Source organism: Lottia gigantea, assembly GCF_000327385.1.
Source record: "Lottia gigantea unplaced genomic scaffold LOTGIsca_1, whole genome shotgun sequence".
In the NCBI taxonomy this organism is placed as follows: domain Eukaryota; kingdom Metazoa; phylum Mollusca; class Gastropoda; family Lottiidae; genus Lottia; species Lottia gigantea.
Window position 1 is genome coordinate 9,219,764 of NW_008706746.1, and position 20,371 is coordinate 9,240,134.

At 32.6% G+C, this 20,371-nt stretch overlaps 3 protein-coding genes across 3 annotated transcripts; 1 reads left to right on the forward strand and 2 right to left on the reverse strand.

Annotated features, from left to right (window-relative positions):
• Positions 1–309: 309 nt before the first annotated feature.
• LOTGIDRAFT_89209 (hypothetical protein) lies at positions 310–1,131 on the reverse strand (the record flags this gene model as incomplete). Its single annotated transcript, XM_009045989.1, has 3 exons — positions 310–353; positions 489–573; positions 982–1,131. Coding segments are annotated over 3 exons (279 nt in total), but the record flags the coding sequence as incomplete, so codon positions are not given.
• A 1,053-nt stretch (positions 1,132–2,184) lies between these two features.
• LOTGIDRAFT_152560 (hypothetical protein) lies at positions 2,185–4,187 on the forward strand (the record flags this gene model as incomplete). The annotated part of the gene is made up of 6 exons (XM_009045990.1): positions 2,185–2,273; positions 2,612–2,680; positions 2,926–2,988; positions 3,142–3,262; positions 3,580–3,785; positions 4,010–4,187. 6 exons carry the CDS (start codon positions 2,185–2,187, stop codon positions 4,185–4,187), a joined length of 726 nt encoding a protein of 241 aa, XP_009044238.1.
• A 2,460-nt stretch (positions 4,188–6,647) lies between these two features.
• On the reverse strand, positions 6,648–9,281 carry LOTGIDRAFT_103252 (hypothetical protein; the record flags this gene model as incomplete). Its single annotated transcript, XM_009045991.1, has 6 exons — positions 6,648–6,902; positions 7,136–7,161; positions 7,347–7,502; positions 7,875–7,974; positions 8,581–8,649; positions 9,093–9,281. The coding sequence occupies 6 exons, from the start codon at positions 9,279–9,281 to the stop codon at positions 6,648–6,650; spliced, it is 795 nt and encodes a 264-aa protein (XP_009044239.1).
• Between the last annotated feature and the right edge of the window lie 11,090 nt (positions 9,282–20,371).

Here is a 20,371-nt window from a genome sequence, read left to right on the forward strand (position 1 = left end):
GAACACAAAAAAATTAAAGTAGTACAGAGCTGATAACCATTTCGTCTTCATAAATAGTTGTTTGGGAAGTGTTAGGCTAGCCTTGTCTGCAGTCTGACTGGCCTTCTAATATGTCTACATTAAATATCCATTCTGAAACGTGGTTGAAATAGTTTTAGCTCTACCCATGCTATCATTCTGTATATTTCATTATCTATATACATGTACTTGTATCTGGGAAAAAGTTTTAAATAACAGCCTATGTATTGATTACATAGAAACTAAATCAAACAGATTCTAGAAATTTATTGAAATACAGTATAGTTTAATACCTTCTAAAAATGTGTATCTATCTTTTGTTTCTAAGACGATATCTGAAAAAAGAAAAGGCATTCATAAAGCATACATGAAATATTTCTAATAGCATAACCACATCCATGGTTGATAACCATCTTATATTTTTTTTTAACATAGGTCTACATAATCTTGTCTATTTTTTTTATACTAACCCAGGTCTTTTCTTAATAAAGTTTTTCTTTTATTAGTAATAGTTTTACCAACAGAATCTTTAGCTATCATCTGAATAAATAACTCCTGAAAAAAAGAAAATAAATTTAAATCCAGAGACTTCATTGAACTCAGTCCGAAGACTCATTAATTCAAAGACAACAAAGCTTGTATATTCAGTGATTTGATAGGATTGTAGGCTATGCTTGCAAATGCAGTCAGTCAGAGGCCTCGATAGAAAATCTGTTATCACAAAAAGCCATGTTAACAACCTTTCAGTTGACGGCTCTTTTTGACTGTATTTACTCAATCCAATGGTTGCATACCATACAAGGTCAAGTCCAAGAAAATTTAGAAAGGTAACTATTGCAGTCAAGGTATAAGACAAAGTTCGTATCAGCTTGACATTGTGAAGATGTATGACATCTTGATCATTTTATGTGGAAGAGGATGTAGAAGTGGAACCGAAAGCCACATAATTACTGTCATACATACAGCAGCTTTTGCCAGGGCAACCACTGCCTCTGAACTGGCTAATGTAACATCGGGATCAGTCTTTATTATGTGCTTTATTCTAGTAATTGGCAGTCGAATCAATCTTTCTCCACCAGACTGCTCCGTGGATTCTAAATTTTGTGTTGGTGCTTCATTTTCATTGATTTCGTCCCCATTTTCAATATTTTCGGTTTCTTGCTGATCCACAACTCCCGCCATTTTGCCGGATTTACTCAAATATGGGAATTAAAATAACTGAGTAACATGGCACGAAATACAATTATAGTTTTATAAATCAAATTTACTCACCTCAAGCCTCCAAATAACAGCTTAATTGTAAAAATTATTAACTTTCCCAAATAATAGACTGCTATATTATACTATTCCGAATCATACAGGGGAATTTGCATAATTCTTCATCTTTACTTCGTGTTGGTTTATCAAATAATACAATTGAAGAATTCCATGTAAACAAAGTAGTCGAGGTTAACCTAACCACTTTGCTGCACTGGATGATCAAAGCTTATTATTGTTTACTGAAGCATGGAGTCAAGCTGTCAAACTCTTAAACCAACAGTCAATGTTTGTAGAAATTGAAGGGCGCCTAAGGGCGAAATTTGAATAAAAAAAATATCAATGTGAAACGTATTTCAACTGCAACAACTTGATATTTTTTTTTTATAATGACACATAATGAAGAACGAACACATTGGATCAAGGAAGGTTTCATTGGATTGGGAGGTAACAGAATTTTTAATCATGTTGACTATGCCTCATTAAAAACTTTGGAAATATAGTTCAAATGATGCCTTGAGATAAAAATAAATTTATCTCTCTTAAAAGATATCATTCAAAAGATACTGAGGTTTAAATTTTTTTTAGTTCCACCTCATTTAATGCAGAGAGTGTTAGCTCATATAAAAAAATACTGGTACTTCATTAGATACCAGTTGACAGAAATTTCACTTAAGTACATGGGCAATAATAATCCACAATATGAAGAATGAGCTCTTATTATGCTGTCTGAACATAGTTTAAAATCCATTTTCAAGACTTTGGAAAAGAGGGTATATTTTTCACAAAAAGATGAATTTAGAAATTTGACTAATCCTGTAATGTTTGATTTTCAATCTTTTAGTTGGAGTATTATATGGATTCACAAATGTTTGTGTCGGGCATCCATTTGACACACTTAAAACAAAGATGCAGGCACAGAGTGGGTTTGAGAAGACCAATATGATAAATACCTTTATTAAAACTTTTAAAGCTCAAGGAATCAAAGGGCTATACAGGTATGAGTTCAATGGGCAGTTGCATATTTCAAATTCAATACAAAACAAAGTGATAAATTCTTCAAAAATATGACAAATCTATGTATGATCTATTAAATTACATGCTTATCTATAATGCTAACTGTAGTAACAGATTAGAAAATTAATAAAATGATATTCTTTAATACTTTCAACGCAAACAGATCACACTTGTATCAGAGAGAAATTATTATTTTTGTATAGTTGTACTATATCCTAGATCATATATTGTTGAAAAGCATCCTCATACCATACAGACTGGATATGATTGTATATTGATATTGTTGTCTGTGCATTATTTTTATTTTATGTTATATTAGAGGCTGTATTCCACCACTCTGGGGATCTGGTATTTACCGCTCTGCTCAGTTTGCAGTTTTTGAAGCTGTGTAAGTAATGATTGTCCCAAAAATCCATTACTTTTAATGCCTATAGTGTCACCAGCCAGACAGGACATGCTTTAGAACATCTGAATTCACCCTATTATTTGTTTTGTCAACACGATATATTCTTATCAGAGAGCTCACATAATAAAACCAGTGTGAGTATGAAATGGAGTACTTGTTTAAGAAAAAATATTAAAGAACTTCATGGTCACAATTTTGACCTCTTTTGAATTTTTTTTTTTTTGCAGGTATACACATCAAGATCAGAGTTTTGGAAAATATGAATTACCTGGAACTGGAGGAATTCAATTGTAAGTTTTCAAAACAATAGTTGTTCAAAGTGCTAACTTTTTGTAGTGAATTCCACTAAACTGGGGCTCTACTCTTTGAAGGACAGATCACTTATCGTGTCCAATTGAAACAAACAACAAGATAAAGCCATGTATCCTCTTTATTATCTACAGACGTGTATTGACAGCTGGAATGTGTGCCTCTACCATCAGAGCTATAATTGAAACACCTTTAGATTATGCTAAAGTTAGAGGACAAATCAGCAAAAAATGGCAGCTTTCTCAAGTCTATACGGTATGTAATAGTTTACCAGATAAACAACATTGATATAATTTAAATTAAGATTTCATGCAATTGAATATAATCTTATTCCAAATACATAATGTTGCAATAGGCAATGAAAGCTTAGAGACTGCTGGTGAACTTCCCTAGGCCATATTCAATTCAAAGATTTTGTATAGCTGCACTAGTTGCAAGTGGCATATGTTTTAACTAGTGTCAAGCTGAGAATGTTGCTCATGTGTTAATAGCAGTGAGTTGTAAGTGATCTATTTCATGATCGACAAGTTTCATTATAAATTGATTTAATTTTGGTCATTACTTTATTACAGGGTTTTGGTGTGACTTGGGCCAGAACAATGGGGCTAATGTGTACATATTTTATATTGGTGGATTCTGGAAGGAGACATTTTCCTGAACAATTTAAGAAACCTTTAATAGGTCCATTTCTGACATCAGGAATAGCTGCTACTTTAGCTTGGTGGATTGTTTGGCCATTGGAATATATGAAATGCCAAGTACAGTGTGATTATGGAAAGTATGTGACAAGGTGTTTGACTATATTCATGCTATTGATTTAGGACAGTAAATATCATATGTATCACGAATGTTTTAAAACTGCAAATATTGAACCATTTAATTTAGATATTGAAAAAAATCAAAGAAGACAAAAAGTTCAGTCTATATACCAATCTGCATTTTTATTATTTCAATAAACACTTTTTCAGAAGGAATTTAATTTGGAATTATGATATTTTTTAGGAATGTGTCAGTATTAGAGAGAATGAAAATAATTATAAAAGAGAGAGGAGGGTTTTTTGGTTTATATCGTGGTTTAATGCCAGGAACTATTAGAAGTTTTCTAGCTAATGGAACCAGTATGATTGTCATGGTTACAGCTCAGCGTAAAGTTACTGAGTGGGGATTACGAGACACCTGATGAGGAACATGGTAATATAAAGGGGCAGAATGCAAAATTTGCGTTATCAAAAAAGTTGTAAATTTTACCAGAAAGTATTTCAAAAATATACTTTTTATATCTATGTATCTACTAGATCAAACATCGGCAGGATTTTTTAAGTTAAATCTTTCAGAGAAATTAAGGGACACATTTCTCTAGCCATTGGTTTTTATTTTTCATAAATTTTAGCTTTAAAAAGAAAAAAAATGCCCCTTTAACGGCATTTCAAATAATATTGGTGTTTGCTGGTACTCATTGAATGACTGACAGTTTCAGACATTTTGTTTCTGTGGGTTAAGGAACACAATTTCACAATTTTGTGATGTTTTTTGTAAACTTTGCATACCAAATTTAAAAATCAAACTATCTAAGAAAATTTGCTCAGGAATTGTTAGAAATAGAACAAAAGGAGGTTGAACATTATATTTTTCATTCACATAAAGAAGTTGTAAAAATCTAAGATAGCAATGAATATATATATTGAATACATCCTCTGATTAAATACCACATAACAAGTGTTCAATTTAAAATTTTCTCAAGAAACTATTTGTAGGTTTTCCAAATTTTATTGCTTGAATTTGTAATATTTCTTGTCATATACTTGTTGTCTCTCTTTAATATTTTAAAACTTTTGTAATTTTGTAGCTATTTTAGTTTGTATCTTTTCCACTTTCAATCTCTTATTTTTATATGTATTTTGTTTATTGATAATTTTTTTAACAATTTTTATATTTTAATACTAATGCTCAATTCTACTCTATACAACTGTTTTAATTAAATAATTTTCTAACAAATTTTGTCATCAAGATTAAAATTCTACTGGACTTCATCAAAGCCTTTCCAGAATCTCAGAAAGCGTGAGTGTATGGGTGCAAGTAAAAAAAAAACATTAAGCTTAATGAGGTACATTGTTCTGAAATGGGAAACATTACATCTTCATAGCTCTGGGTGCAGTTTCATAAAATATAATAACACTTTTCCATAAGTATGGAATTTTACATTGAGATATATCATACGTAAAAAGGTATTGACAAAAACATATCAGACAGGGCTAGAGATATTGTGCACATTTTTGGATTCCTTCTACCCTAAAATATTTATCTCCAAAATTTTTACCCCAAATTTGTCTGAACGGTATCTTCCTACACTGCTGTGATGTTTTCTGAAGCTACAAAGGGGTACTTGTATCCCATTCTAGGAACCAGGGATATAACGAGATTAAAGGTTTGACAATGAGATAGTATATTTAATGAAATTGTAGATGATATTCTGTGAGGACAAATGATTTGATTAAAGGATGTACAGCACTATAAAATATATTCTATATACAATTACAAACTATAGCACAGTTAAAACTGTTAACAAAAAATGATGAGTGCCCAATGAGGGAATTATATGATCCCATGTAAGAAGTGAAATTCAAATCATTAAAAAGAGTAAAGAGCTCTTAACAAGTAACAATATCAATAAAATACTAAGATATATGGATATACTATATATTTTTTTTTTTTATACTTGAAAACGTTACCTGTATGTGTTCCGAAATGCGAAACGTAGTATGTAATTATGCAGAAGTAGTATATCCATATATCTTAGTATTTTATTGTAATCTTCCTACTTCTATATGTCTTATAAACAATAAAAAGTAATAATATCTCTTTATACTTATTATCAAAAACTTCAATATCGATTTCAGGTGTAGGTACTAAAAAGAACTAAACATTTCTGCCTTGGTGATACCATGGGTATTACACACACAGATATTTTCATCACCAGTAGAGCAGTTCTCTAGAATATGATGTTGCTTTTAGTGTATTTGGATGATGTAGTTGCTAAATAATGCATACTAGTATAAAAAGTGCCATTGTCAATTTTGATAATGTTCAACTGCCCTAGAATCATGACATACATCTACACTATGAAATACCTGAGTTCATATTGGTTCCATATTTAACAATATTTTCTTTTAAAAGACTGTTTTTTGTAGTTGTTAAGTCACTTTGAAGTTCAATATATTCACATTTTTCACAATAAAACTTATACAACAATAAACAGCTATCATTAGGTACCATTGGTTATCTTTTCCTTGATCTGCCTTTCTGTGGAGTTTTATTGCTACCTTCACCAAACAGTCTGAATGTACAACTTGGTTAAGGAAAAAATTTTAATAGTGGAGATATTTACATGAACACTTTTAAATTTCAGAGACATACAAAGCTATTTTGAACAATAAAACAGTTTTCTGTGGCCAAATGGTAATAAATTGGCAACTGTTAATGGTGATGGTCTTTAGAATCCAGTATATCCTATCTTAACCCAATTAAACAAGTCATATTCTACTGAAATTTGAATAAACATAGGGTCAAGGCAAATAAGGCAAATACACACCTGCTCCTGTTTTGAGACAAATCTGTCATTTTTCGATGTAAAATTACACACTTACAATAAATATATAAAGTAAAATTTTTTCACAAACGCCAACCTGAATTCTAAAAGAAATGAACTAATAAACAGTTTATATAGTAAAGGATATGATTGTATATCTATTTGTTGGCGTAATATACCAGTCAATATAAACTCTGATGACACTATATCTATACCATTAGAAATAGCAGGCTGACATAATGTCTTATCTTCATCACATGATATTATCACCATATTATCTTCCTTCTTCTTCGGTAAACTTTTTAACACCTACAAATACATTATATATAGATCAAATAGAAATTACTGATCAGTAAAAGCACCAAATCACTGGTTGAGAATACTGATCAATTCATGTCAGTAGCAAAATTATGGCCAAAATCACATCCTTCATGACTCAGCATTTTTTTTTTTACTTACATCTTACTGCCATGAGCTAAAAATAGTTAAAATACCATGATTCTGCCCTAACATGAAAAATTCAGTTTACAAAAAATATTTACCTGAGCACCTGAACATTCCAATATTTCTGAAATAAAAATCATATTTTTGAAAATATAAATATTCCTTTCATCCCTCAGATATATTTTCAACTCACAAACCTGTTATCTGTACAGTAAAACTATTTGACACATCCAAGACTTTTGATATCAACAGGAAAAGAGGACAGAAATGCAGGAAGTTCAAATGAAAGTATTAAATGAAAATTCTCACCTGCCATAGTTTGCGGAGGAGGTTTAACTGATTTAGTAACATGTATTTTATAACCTTCTAACATAGAAGATTGAGTAGCTATTTCTATAGAGTGACGTAATGAGAACTTGTATTGTTTTTCAGAGGCTTTATCACATAGTATATATTTACTACTATCTGAAATAGATAAAGTTCATATTAATGTTATTGTCAATGCTTGCTTGATATCCATTCTAATTTTCAGCCATAGAAAGGCCATAAAAACAAAAATAAAATATCTAAAAGTTACACAATTAAGTAAAAACTGAATTTAAGAAATAATTAGCTAAATAGTTGAGCCAAACATGGCTCCTGAGTTTAATTGTACAATGTGACAACAATCTACACCTGATGATGACAATATAAATTGTTGAAAAATGTAATTTCTACCCTTAAATTTTGCTTATCATTCCATAGGAAACATAGGACAGGGTGGCAGAAATGTTTTCAAGATTCATTTGATAGGAAGAAGTGGTGCGAATTATATTCACAAATACATGTATACAGTACCTAAAAACATGCCAGCTTGTTTACTGTCATCTAACCATTGTCTGGTTATAATCTGGATGCCTAATGATATACCACCTAATAACTTTACTGTTCTTCTTATCTATGATATAACATTATAATACAATATACAATTATATACAGACAACCATCTTCTAGTACCTAATGATATACCACTTAATAGCTTTACTGTTCTTCTTATCTATAATATAACATTATAATACAATATACAATTATATACAGACAACCATCTTCTAGTACCTAATGATATACCACTTTATAACTTTACTGTTCTTCTTATCTATAATATAACATTATAATACAATATACAATTATATACAGACAACCATCCTCTAGTACCTAATGATATACCACTTTATAACTTTACTGTTCTTCTTATCTATAATATAACATTATAATACAATATACAATTATATACAGACAACCATCCTCTAGTACCTAATGATATACCACTTAATAACTTTACTGTTCTTCTTATCTATAATATAACATTATAATACAATATACAATTATATACAGACAACCATCTTCTAGTACCTAATGATATACCACTTAATAACTTTACTGTTCTTCTTATCTATAATATAACATTATAATACAATATACAATTATATACAGACAACCATCTTCTAGTACCTAATGATATACCACTTAATAACTTTTACTTAAAATCGATGTAAACCAATACCTTATCTGTTATAAGATGTGTACACTCTTGAATGGTTTCTGCCATACTTCCTCCCAGATCTTTAATAATCTGAAATATTGAAAGATTGATTTAGAGCCTGAAGGAGTCAAGAGTTTAATGGTATGTGGTCTTGATATTGATATATTTCAGCTTCCCAGAATTATTATTTTACCTATTTGCACATTATCAAATTAAATTTATTGAAAGAAGTGCTTTATAGGGAGCAAATACAGAGGGCAAGTGTAATTGCATTTCACGAAAAATGGTGTCATAGGAGAACTTTGTATTTTCATCTCTAATTATAAAGAAAGGCTCCATTGAAAATTCCAAAGTTCTACAGTATCCACATACACAATAAGCAGGTGTTTTACTTCCAGAACCAAAGTTCCTTCTTTAGACTTTAATGCAATCTAATGAACCATTAGTTTTGCAAGCACCTGACGTTAATACAGCCTACCAAATGCTCTAGGATTGCAAGCCCACTAATTATTTTACACTAACAAACAACCTACCCTTTCTCCCTGTTCATCCACCACACCAGTAAACATAACTTTAGGTTTGATACCAAATGATTTCCGCCGTAATGATGGTGATGCTGTTATGTCTTGAGATAATCTCTTTCTTGATGGTGTTGATGGTGGTTGATGGTCTCCCTTCTTACTTACTTTTGATGCTGAAGCTGAAACTTCCTGAAAAAACATGCATTGAAATCATATTCAATGTATTTGCTCCAAAACAATTATACAGAAAAATCTTTATTTTTTTCCTTTTTTTTGTGCCATGTGAAATAAACAGGTTCATAATGTTGTTATTCTAGTGATGCATAATTGAAGTCATGCAGATAGAAACGTGGCACAAATACATTATTAAAAGCCACAGTGGAACCCTTATCTAGATTCAAATGAGAAATTGCTTGGTTTGCTTTTTGTTTGTATTTGCTTAAAACAATTTGAATTCATGAATTGAAATCTTTAAGACTCTTACTAGATACAGCCAACATAAACATAATAAACAAATTTACTTACTTCGTCAATAGCCCGATCACCATCTCCTCTTCCACGTTTTGGCGTTCTCTTACTACCGGAGGAAGAATTGGTATCCTCCACAGAAGAAGAAGATTGCTTTGTTTCTTTAGGGCTATTAATATTCTTAGCATCATCTCCTCTTCCACGTTTTGGAGTTCTCCTACTACTTGAGGAAGGATTAATATCTTCAATGGAGGATGATTCCTCTGTTTCTTGGGAGCTTTTACTATTCTTAGCACCTCTGCCTTTACGAGATGCAGTCACTGCTTTGGTGTCACTATCTGAGATCTTTTTCTTTTTATTGTCACTCACAGAGTCTTTTTCGATAATATTTTGGGTCGCTTTGCGTTTAGAATGACTACTTGGACTTGCAGATTCTTTTTCTATACAGCTTGTTGGTTTATCTTGTGCAGATTTTCCCCTTGCAGTACGTTTGATAACTTCTTTAATAGGTTCTGTAACATCTTCAGTAATTTTCTTGCCTGCTCTTTTTGTTCTTGAGGATTTAGGTTGGGACTCATTTTCTTCTTGAGATGAGTCTTCAGCTGCAATTTCTTCATTTCCCTTTCCTGTTGCATTGGAAGATGCTGAATCTGGAGGAACAACAGCTGATATCCAACCTCGTTTTGTTCTTGATGTATCAGGTGTATCTGTATTTTCTGTTGGTGCTGGATCTGTTGTCTTCACAGATCTTGATGCTCTGCCTTTGATGGAAAGACCAGTATCAGTATCTACATTAGATTTTACTGCTGTAGATCTTCTGGACTGTCGACCTTTAGTTTCTACAACTGGATCAACATCTTCAACACTATCTAGATCAGTGTCAGTATCTTTAGATTTTGGCTCTGTCTTTGAAGATTTCCCCTTGCCTCTAGTGGTCTTTCCTGAGGTACTTTGCTCAATTTCACTTTCCATAGACTCTACATTGGACTTTTCATCAACTAAATCTTGCTTGGTTTGATTGACAGATTCATCATTATCTTTTGTTTTTTCAGTACCAGCTGTTTTTCTACTGATCCTGGTAGATTTGGCAGTTGCTTTGACCTCACTTTTGTCATCATCTTTCACAACAGATTTTCTGCCTCTGGTTTGCTTTATCAACTTAGTTTCTGTAGATTTGACTTCTTCAGTAGCTGCAGCATTCTTCCCTCTCCTAGACCTTCCTGCTGGTTCTTCAGTTTTCACTTCTGCAATATTGAACACTTCTTCAGATTGACCATGGTTTCCAGCAACCATTGGTTCTGTTTCTTCAACATCCACCTTAACATCAGATTTTCTCCCTCTCTTTGATCTTCGTCCAGCCTCAGGTTTAACTTCTTTTTTAGACTCATCCTCTTTAGAAATAGTCTTCTTACTTCCCTTTGTTTTCTTTGAATTGTCTTCTGTTACTTTTGTATCTTCCTCTTCATTGTCTTCACTGGACTGACCTCTTTTTCTCTTTGTCTTGGGTTCTTCCACTGCAGGTTCTCGAGTCTTCTTTCCTCGAGTTCTTCCAGCTCTAGTTGAGGCTGATGTTGAGGCTTTAGCATTCTTAGGACTTGAATTTGTTATTCTTTCAATAACAGGACTGAATTCTTCATCCGTATTTTCTTCAGATTCCTTTTCAAAGCTGGCTTCTTTTACCTGAATTAAAAGGGGGTCTTTTACAAACACAATATGGATATATATCTGAAAACCATCAATATTGTGGGGAAACATAGTTGTAAAAATCACAATCCCAACTGTACAGGAAAAGAAGAGCAGGCCATCGCACAATGTGCTTGATTATGTGTATATATGCGAAAAAATTATAATCATTGTAAATGTGTTTTTATATTTAGTATTGAAAATAGGATCAATTTTCCTATTTCTGTATAAAATTGTAGATTAAAATGAACATCTTGGTTATAAATGTAAATTGATTATTTATTTATTTAATACCACTATATGTATTTGCAGCCATTTTGAATTTAAGTAGTTTTTTTTTTCCTGTAGTGTTATAATCGGTACGAGAATTCTTACCCCAACAAACATCACTTTCTTAGGGGATGGGCTTGGAGATGGACTTCTACTTTTGGGACTAGCTAGAGCTGATTTGTGAGGTGATCTGGAAGGAATTGGTATCAATGGTGGTTTATCTTCTTCAGGGCTTTCACTGTCGGGTACAAACTACAATTAGAAGATGGAATTATTACTGTTAACAGGTCAATTCATACAGAACATCAATAAATCACAATATGTCTAATTGTACAATTAGTTCAATGAGCAATGCAAAGGAAAAAAATATTCAAAACACATCCTTTTATCTGAATCAACATACCATCAGATACAATTGACCTTATTGTAATTAGGTATAATACAAAGTGCCATACACAGGTTGCTTAAAAGTTCATAGGCTAACACATATGTATTTATAATAGTTCTTGTTCCTATGAATTTTAGAGAACATAATATGGGCTCAATGGAACTCAAAGATGTGTAAAATTTATAGAGATGAATATGTTACCTCAATTTCATCAACTGGTAAGGTGTCATTACTCGATTCTGAATCATTGGATTGAATCTCCTTTTCTGGTGTTGACTTCTTGCTAACATTGTGGCTTCGACCACGTCTTGTAGATGCTTTAACTGGAGATTTACCATACAACTGAGTAGGTTCATCTATATCTGAAGTTCCTTGTTTGCTTCCTTTTGCTTTGGTCCTCGAACTTCTTTTAACAGGTGACAATCCATAAGGTTGTGTAGAATCATCCAATACAACACCTTCTTCCTCAGATGGTGGTGACTTAGCTCCCTTTAAAGGAGACAAACCATAGGCCTGAGTTGCCTCTTCAATAACTTTTTCCTCTTCTTTATCTTTTTCATCCTCCAAAACAACTTGAGATTTTTTAATACCTTTTGAATTCTTTCCTTTTCCTTTACCCTTGCCTTTTTTCTTTGGTGTAAAGCATGCTTGTGTTGGCTCATCAAAAGAAGATAAATTTTCGACTGGAACTGTTTCAACTGGACCTTTATAAGAGTCTCCCTCATTAAGAAGCTGAGTAGCATCAGCCGTAGATGCACTTAAAACTTCGGAATTTGGAGTTCCATCAATAAGTTGTGTTTGGTCATTCATACTTACAGGAACTGTTTCAGAAAGGGGTTGTGTGGTATCAGAGTCACTTCCATTTTCAACTGGAATTGTGGCATCACCAACTGCAATTGTAGCATCATCACTTGTAGCATTTATTGCAATTGTAGCATCATTTACACCAACTGTAGCATCTACTGCAATTTTAGCATCATTAACAGCAATGGTGGCATCATCTACTGCAATTGTAGCATCATCAACAGCAACTGTAGCATCATCAACAGCAACTGTAGCATTTACTGCAATTGTAGCATCCCCAACCGCATTACTTTTTGTGGATTTCTTAGATGATTTGCCTTTCTTTGGGCTTTGTATCATTTGAGTGGCATCATCGGAACCAATTTGCTGTGTCGCATCATCTACTTTCTGTGTTTCATCACTTAACTTTTGTGTTGCATCAGTTCTTTTTGGGCTTTTAACTAATTGTGTTGCATCATCATTGCCAGTATCTTCTACCACTTGTGTGGCATCCATATTTACTGGTTGTGTAGATCCATCATCAGAATCTTCTTTAGCATCTGCTTTCTCCATGGGTTCGTCAGCTACATCTTCATCCATATCGCATGCTAATGTTGGCATAATAAACAGGTGACTCATGTCCTGTTCTTCAGACTCACTAGCTGGATCTTCTTCAAGAACTTCTTCCTTTACATTATCAGGAATGATAGGATCAGACTTAACCTCTTCATCATTATCTGTAAAGATTAATGAATACACTTAAAATCTAGGGTCCATTTCAATAAATCTTTACAGGTAATGATTTAAATTTCTTAGTTATTAAAATTTATATTAAAAAATTCTAATCAGATAACTATATTGCAGAAAATCTGGACATTATCATCTTCAAATTTTATCACAAGACCTATTGTTTTTTTTATATAATCATAAAATTTTAGATTTTGATCTCTTGACTTAAGCCTCTCCAGACTGATGATCATGTGCACAACTTGATTAGATTCAGTTCACTAAAGAATTCTAGAAGATCTTACCTGATAGGCCTACCGCTTTAGACCCTTTCAGATTATTGTTTTGTTCAGATGAAGTGCTCTTTGATTGATCTGCTCTAATTGGAGTTAACTCTTCATCTTTGTTCAGCATGAAACTCTGTGTTTCTGCCACTGCACTGATATCAGCTTCCATTTCATATGGTACAGTTGGCCCCAAGGAAGCTTTAGGTGTAGATTGTTTACTTTTCTTAGGGGTGCTTCTCTTACCAATGTCCATTGTATAGGCTACAGTAGCACCTTGTTGGTCCTTTATAACAGAAAACAAAACTCATAATGAAAATTCTTTTATGTGATGCTTTAAACCTAAATATCAATGCTTCAAAACATTGTAAACCAGTCACCTAAATCAAGGTATTGCACTAATCCTAGCCTAGCTCGAAATATCAGTTGGCTTAAGAAAAAAACTAGTGGAACTTGAGAATCTGTTTCAATATGGTCATATGGAATATGTTTGAAAAAATACTATATTGGTACAAAGTGAAATTGCATAAAGATTGTGCATAAAGAAACTGTGAGTGACAACATGTTTCAGGGTTTGTCTTAATATTTCTATAGGGCTCTGTATTTTAAAAGGTCAGGCAAATAATACTTTGACACAAGCTGAAATAGGCTGAAGATCAAACAGTGAAACTCTGAATAACAACCTACTTCAGGGTGCATATAACAAAAAGAACACAAATCATATGTTATAGTTGAGCTAGTAAATAAGTACATAACATTAATGTTATCAAAAAAGTGTGTTATACCATTATATAAGTTTTTTTTTGTCATATATGCTATTGCTTCTAAATGTGGCTCAAATCTAATTCAGGGTGTGTTATAATAATTGCTACTTACTTCATCTGTATCACTAAGAGAATGACAGGCTTGGGTAGCAGCATTCATATCAACATTAGAAATATCAGTCTCATCATCTGATTCAGGTATTATAGTACCACCTACTCTCTGGGTCGGCTGGTTTAATATATCTTTATTCACTTCATCATCAGTTTCTAAAATATAAACAGAAGGATAATATAAAATATGTGTAATACTTTTTATTTTCTGTTTTATAGGAGAGATGTTCTACATCTGATGTAACAATCAACATTAGATTTCTTTTTACAGTCTTTTTAAAGGAAGGATGAAGTCATCAACTTATTTGTTTTAACATAGACCTTAATGTTATTTGTTTTAACATAACCTTTAATCAAAGTCTCATATTGTGATCCGAGTCATGTCTAATAAGCATTTTGTAAACCAATAACATTTGCATTCTCAAGAAGCTTTACAAAGATCACGCTAAAGCAAGTGTTCATTATGCAGGTTGGAAAGATGCCACTGGCTAAAGGCTTCAATCACATTCTATATCTATGTAATAGAGTTGGCGTTTTCACAAACTTGAGGCTGACCCTGACCAGACTCTGCCTCTCCCTCCTAAACTCTCAATTTCTGATCATTTCATGTAAGGGAAGAATTGTTTGCTAGTCCCCCTTAACAGTTCTGTGGCAAGTATTCAGCTCACCACCAACGTGGCAAGTACTCAGCTCACCACCAACGTGGCAAGTACTCAGCTCACCACCAACGTGGCAAGTACTCAGCTCACCACCAACGTGGCAAGTACTCAGCTCACCACCAACGTGGCAAGTACTCAGCTCATCACCAACCAATGACAAATCAGACAACTTTAAAGGGGAAATAACTCACCATCATCTGTCTCACTGTCCATGACACAAGCCTGAGTTGGTTGGTTTAATAATCTCTCATCTTCACTTGATCTTCCTTCTAAAACACATTGAGGAATCATTTATTGTCTTTGTTGGTGAATATGAATATTAGCCTCAAAACAGCTATCAATATATCAATATTTAGTCAAGGTATAAGATGAACTTAGTAATAACTTGACATTGTGAAGTTGGCAGCTTTCTAGAACATAGAACATCTGGCAACCTCAATTGTAACAAGTGGTTGCCTAGCAAGATATGCCCACTTTCCTGATGCATTTTCTGTATATCAAGGGCGGTCACCTATCTGTGGCAAATCATACCAACATCTAATTTGTGCAAGATATTGTTGATTTAATCAAACACACATTATTCAATAAAATTCTGACATAGACTGCGTTCACATGCCAACAATTCAAGGGCAATAACTCAAATTCTGTTGATCAAAAAATGTCAAATTCAAACTTGACTAAGATCTCATCATTATAGATGATCACACCAAATTTCATTTAAATCAGATGAAAACTGTAGTTTCTATTGTGTTCACAAACAAATTTTGACACGTTTTTCCCAAGTCAAGTGCAACAACTAAAAAACCATTCATCGAAAGATCGTCAAATTCGAACTTTACCAAGATCTCATTATTAATCTTCACACCAAATTTCATTTAAATCGGATGAAAATTGTAGTCTCTATTGAACTCACAAGCCAATACAGTAAAAGTAAAAGGAAAACAATGGAATTTGATGCCAAAAATATATGCTTCCATAGTTATTTGAGAAGAAAAAGAACTCTTACCTTCAGTAAAAACTAGTGTAGCTGTGGGAGGTGGTGTTTGATCATCTCTTTCAGAATCAGGTGATAATACTTTACGTTTACCTGTCAATTATAAATATCAATATTACATTTCACATATAAAAAGCTCTACAGTGACTGCCAAAAAAGTGAAATTCAAATAAATATCTCTGGAACTATTTTTCATCAAATGGTTTAATTTTGTCATTTATATGCATTTATACTTCTGATATCTGCTGAAAATAAAGCATTGTTACCTGAAGGCTTCTTTCTTTGAGCAGGTGTTTCCTTAACTGTAATGTTTCTGTTTGATTTTCCTACAAAGAGTCAAAGTACAAATGATATTGTTCAAAGCAATCTATTCTAGTATATATACTCTATATAATAATCTGGTCAAGTCTTTATGCAATTACAAAAACTGGAAATTGAAATAGTGCAAATAGAACTTTTTGTCTCCAATGTATACATCTAACCCACCTTTTTTAAATGAATCCTCATCACTTTCAACTTGAAATGATAAGGTTCCACCGGTTATATTTTGCTTCATTAGCTGTGTTGGTTGATAACACTGTAAATAAATCAAATAACATGATCTTTGATCAAATTCAGAAAGATGACTTGAAATGATTTTTTTTTCAATATCAAAACTTATCAAAGACAAAAAGGAATTTGCCAAAAAATAAGAGAAGCATTTCTCAACCTTTTTTGGTCCATGGTGACATTTTGGAAACCACATCACGGTCTAAAGACACAGCTTAGAATTAGAACTTTAAGAGGTCAATGCCTCATAATCGTCAATGGGACCACGGGCCCCAGGTTGTGAACCTCTGAACAAGAGTGAGAATTATGAGTAACATACTTGAGTTGGTTGTAGTATATCACTGCTAGCATCACTATCATCATTATAATCATCTTCTATTAGTGTAGTAGGTCCTGTATCTTTACTACCATTATCATTTAACATAGACTCTGAACCAGTCTCAGACCCACTGTCTTCTACAGCCCTATTCTAGAGACAACATTAAAAAATATCTTAGTTCATTATTCATATCTAATATATATATTGAATAATGTAATATTTGTTGATAATGCCATTGAAATGACAACAGTCTAACTGTCATGTTGAATTATACAGGAACATCTAGAGATCATATAGATTCTATGGTTATTCAAATTTGATGATCAAGGTTGATTAAAACACCCTGTAAAATGACAACAGTTTAAACTACCATAAATGTTTCTGTTGAAATATAAGAGAAAAGTTTGAAATATATCAATATTAATTATGAAAGTACAAATGAGTTTATTTAGATGATTATATCCCTTTAAGATATCACAATGATTGAATCTTACCTTTTCAATAATCCTATAAATACATTCTACATCAGCAAATATAATTCTATCATTGGTCTTTAATTCATATCTTACTTCTGGTGTTAAAAATAACTACAAATACAAAACTCTGATATCACAAATACACTCAAAATCATATGCTTCATAGCACCTTTACATGATATTTTTAATATCACCAATCACCATGCAGTGTGCAATGACGTCTTGCCTTGACGGTGGCACTATTCCATTTTGATATACGAAGCCTGTAGGTAGCACAATGCAAAACATTGTTTGTCCCATTCAAACAACTTGACATTTTCCTACGTCAACTGATTTGATTTCTGATTTCAATATATCAGTTGGAGTAAAGAAAATGAATACATTATAATTTTTGAGTGATATAGTCATCTTAAACCACTGCAAGATTATTTATCAAAAGATATTATAAATCTGGTTAAGATGAGACAGGTATATGTATAAACAATTGAATACAATATTCTTGCGTATGTAACGATTCCATGGACCTTTCGTTTCTACTTACATTAGAAATATGACTAACACCAATGGATTAAATGTTTATTTCAGAAAGTTAGAGTAAATTTAAACGAACGCTATAATACATAATATCTGGTCTTATCAGTTGTATGAAGGGTTAACCGGTCTAATCAGTTGTATGAAGGGTTACCCGGTCTAATCAGTTGTATGAAGGGTTACCCAGTCTAATCAGTTGTATGAAGGGTTACCCAGTCTAATCAGGTGTATCAGTGGGTGTATGTAGAATCAGATGTATGTGTGTGTATGTAACATTGTCTAATCAGCTGTATGGCTGGGTATATGTTATCTTGTCTAATCAGCAGTATGGCTGGATATATGTTATCTTGTCTAACCAGCTGTATGGGTGGGTATATGTTATCTTGTCTAATCAGCTGTATGGGTGGGTATATGTTATCTTGTCTTATCAGCAGTATGGCTGGGTATATGTTATCTTGTCTAATCAGCTGTATGGCTGGGTATATGTTATCTTGTCTAATCAGCTGTATGGCTGGGTATATGTTATCTTGTCTAATCAGCTGTACCAGGGAAAATCAAATATGCCTCAGACTAAGAAACCTCTAATTGATATAGCAGTTCACAGAGGGATGCAGATATAGCAAACTGAATCAAAGAGGCTTCACCTGATCTAGGGAGTCATACCCTGCTTTATTTGCAACCTTTACCACTATGGAACCAGACGCTGAGTCCAGTAACAAAACCACATTACATATCTATTTAATTCTAAAATGTGTATTCAAAACAATGTTCCAGACTATTTAGTTTACCAGTCGATACAGATAGCTCAAATCAAACTCAAAGAATTCCATTATCTTCATCTATATTTTTCTGGGCTCCAACATCTGCAATTACGTAGAATATTAATACAAATGTACTGGTTAAATTATACACACATAACAAAATCTTACTGAATAGTGAATTGTCAAATACTCTAACCTAAATACATGAATATACACACTATTGGGGTTGACAGTTGATTTGACAGAAGATTTAAGTTGGTCAGGTGCAAAAAACATCTCATACATCTCGTTCTGAAGCTTTGTTCAGTAACATAGCTATAATGGTCAACACAAGTCTTTCATTGATATTTTCGACTCAAGTTATGGTAATAAAGGCCAAATACTCTACTTAAAAATTTGATTGGTTACAACTTCAAATAAAATATCAAGCCCAATAAAAAAAGTGTAAAATTATAAATTCAAATTTTAAACATTGCAGTTGATTTGGTAATAGAGTATTTCTCATAAAATATTTGATATCTAGGCCTACATCACAAAAATCAGAAAAAATTTCAAATTTGCCAAAGTCAAAATATATTCCTGTCGGTTCGTACGATTCTAGGAAACACCAAATACAAAATATGAAATTGAGTAAATGTTAAAATTTTTTGAAGACAAAACTTTAGAAGTGATTTTTGAAGCTCTATGATCTATAAAGTTTAGGAATAGTTATGTATGTTTGTTAAGGTTAAGTTGTAGTGATAGGCATCAGGGGGCGAGAGCCAACACTGGGCCGACTTTCGGAAGCAATTGCACAGGCATCATAATTGTTCTCACCTTGAAGAGGATCCAAACTCAAGGCACCTAATCACCAAGCAGACGACAATCCCACTCGCTAATGAGTTATTCCACTGCCACAATAAGACAGTGTTCAAACCCATCTTAGAGGATAGTATTGATGTTAACACATTTTGAAAGTTGTTAATCCTCAAGGAAATATTCATATAGCCTGGCACAGGCAATGATAGGCATCAGGGGGTGAGGGCCATCACCAAGTCGAATCTCGGAAGCACAATGGTGATTTACTGTCCAATAAGACCAAAATAGAATTTAAGGCGTATTATATGGCAAGTAAGTCAACTGGTAGTATCATGTTATCATACTTGATCATTATTTGCAAAATGAAATTTTATAAAAGTCAAAGGGCTTAATTTGCGACCAACAGTATGAAAATGTACTTGAAAACCTAGGTGTTATTAAGTAATTAGATGGAGAGACACTTGATTATTTCAAAATTTCCTCTTTCAAAAATGAAAATTATCCATATATCGAAGCTGTTTAACAATTAATACAATTAATGGGGCAGTCTGATCTTTAAGTAAGCTGTAATTTTTTTTCTCAATTTTATGACAAAAAGAAAATCTAGTGGAATGTCTCTTGTCTTTAAAGAGCAAAAAGTTTTAATATGTAATCAAGTAACAAGTTGTTATGTTTTCTGGTCACTAGTGTAAAGAATTTAGAAAAAAAAACTCCAAAATGTAGAGTA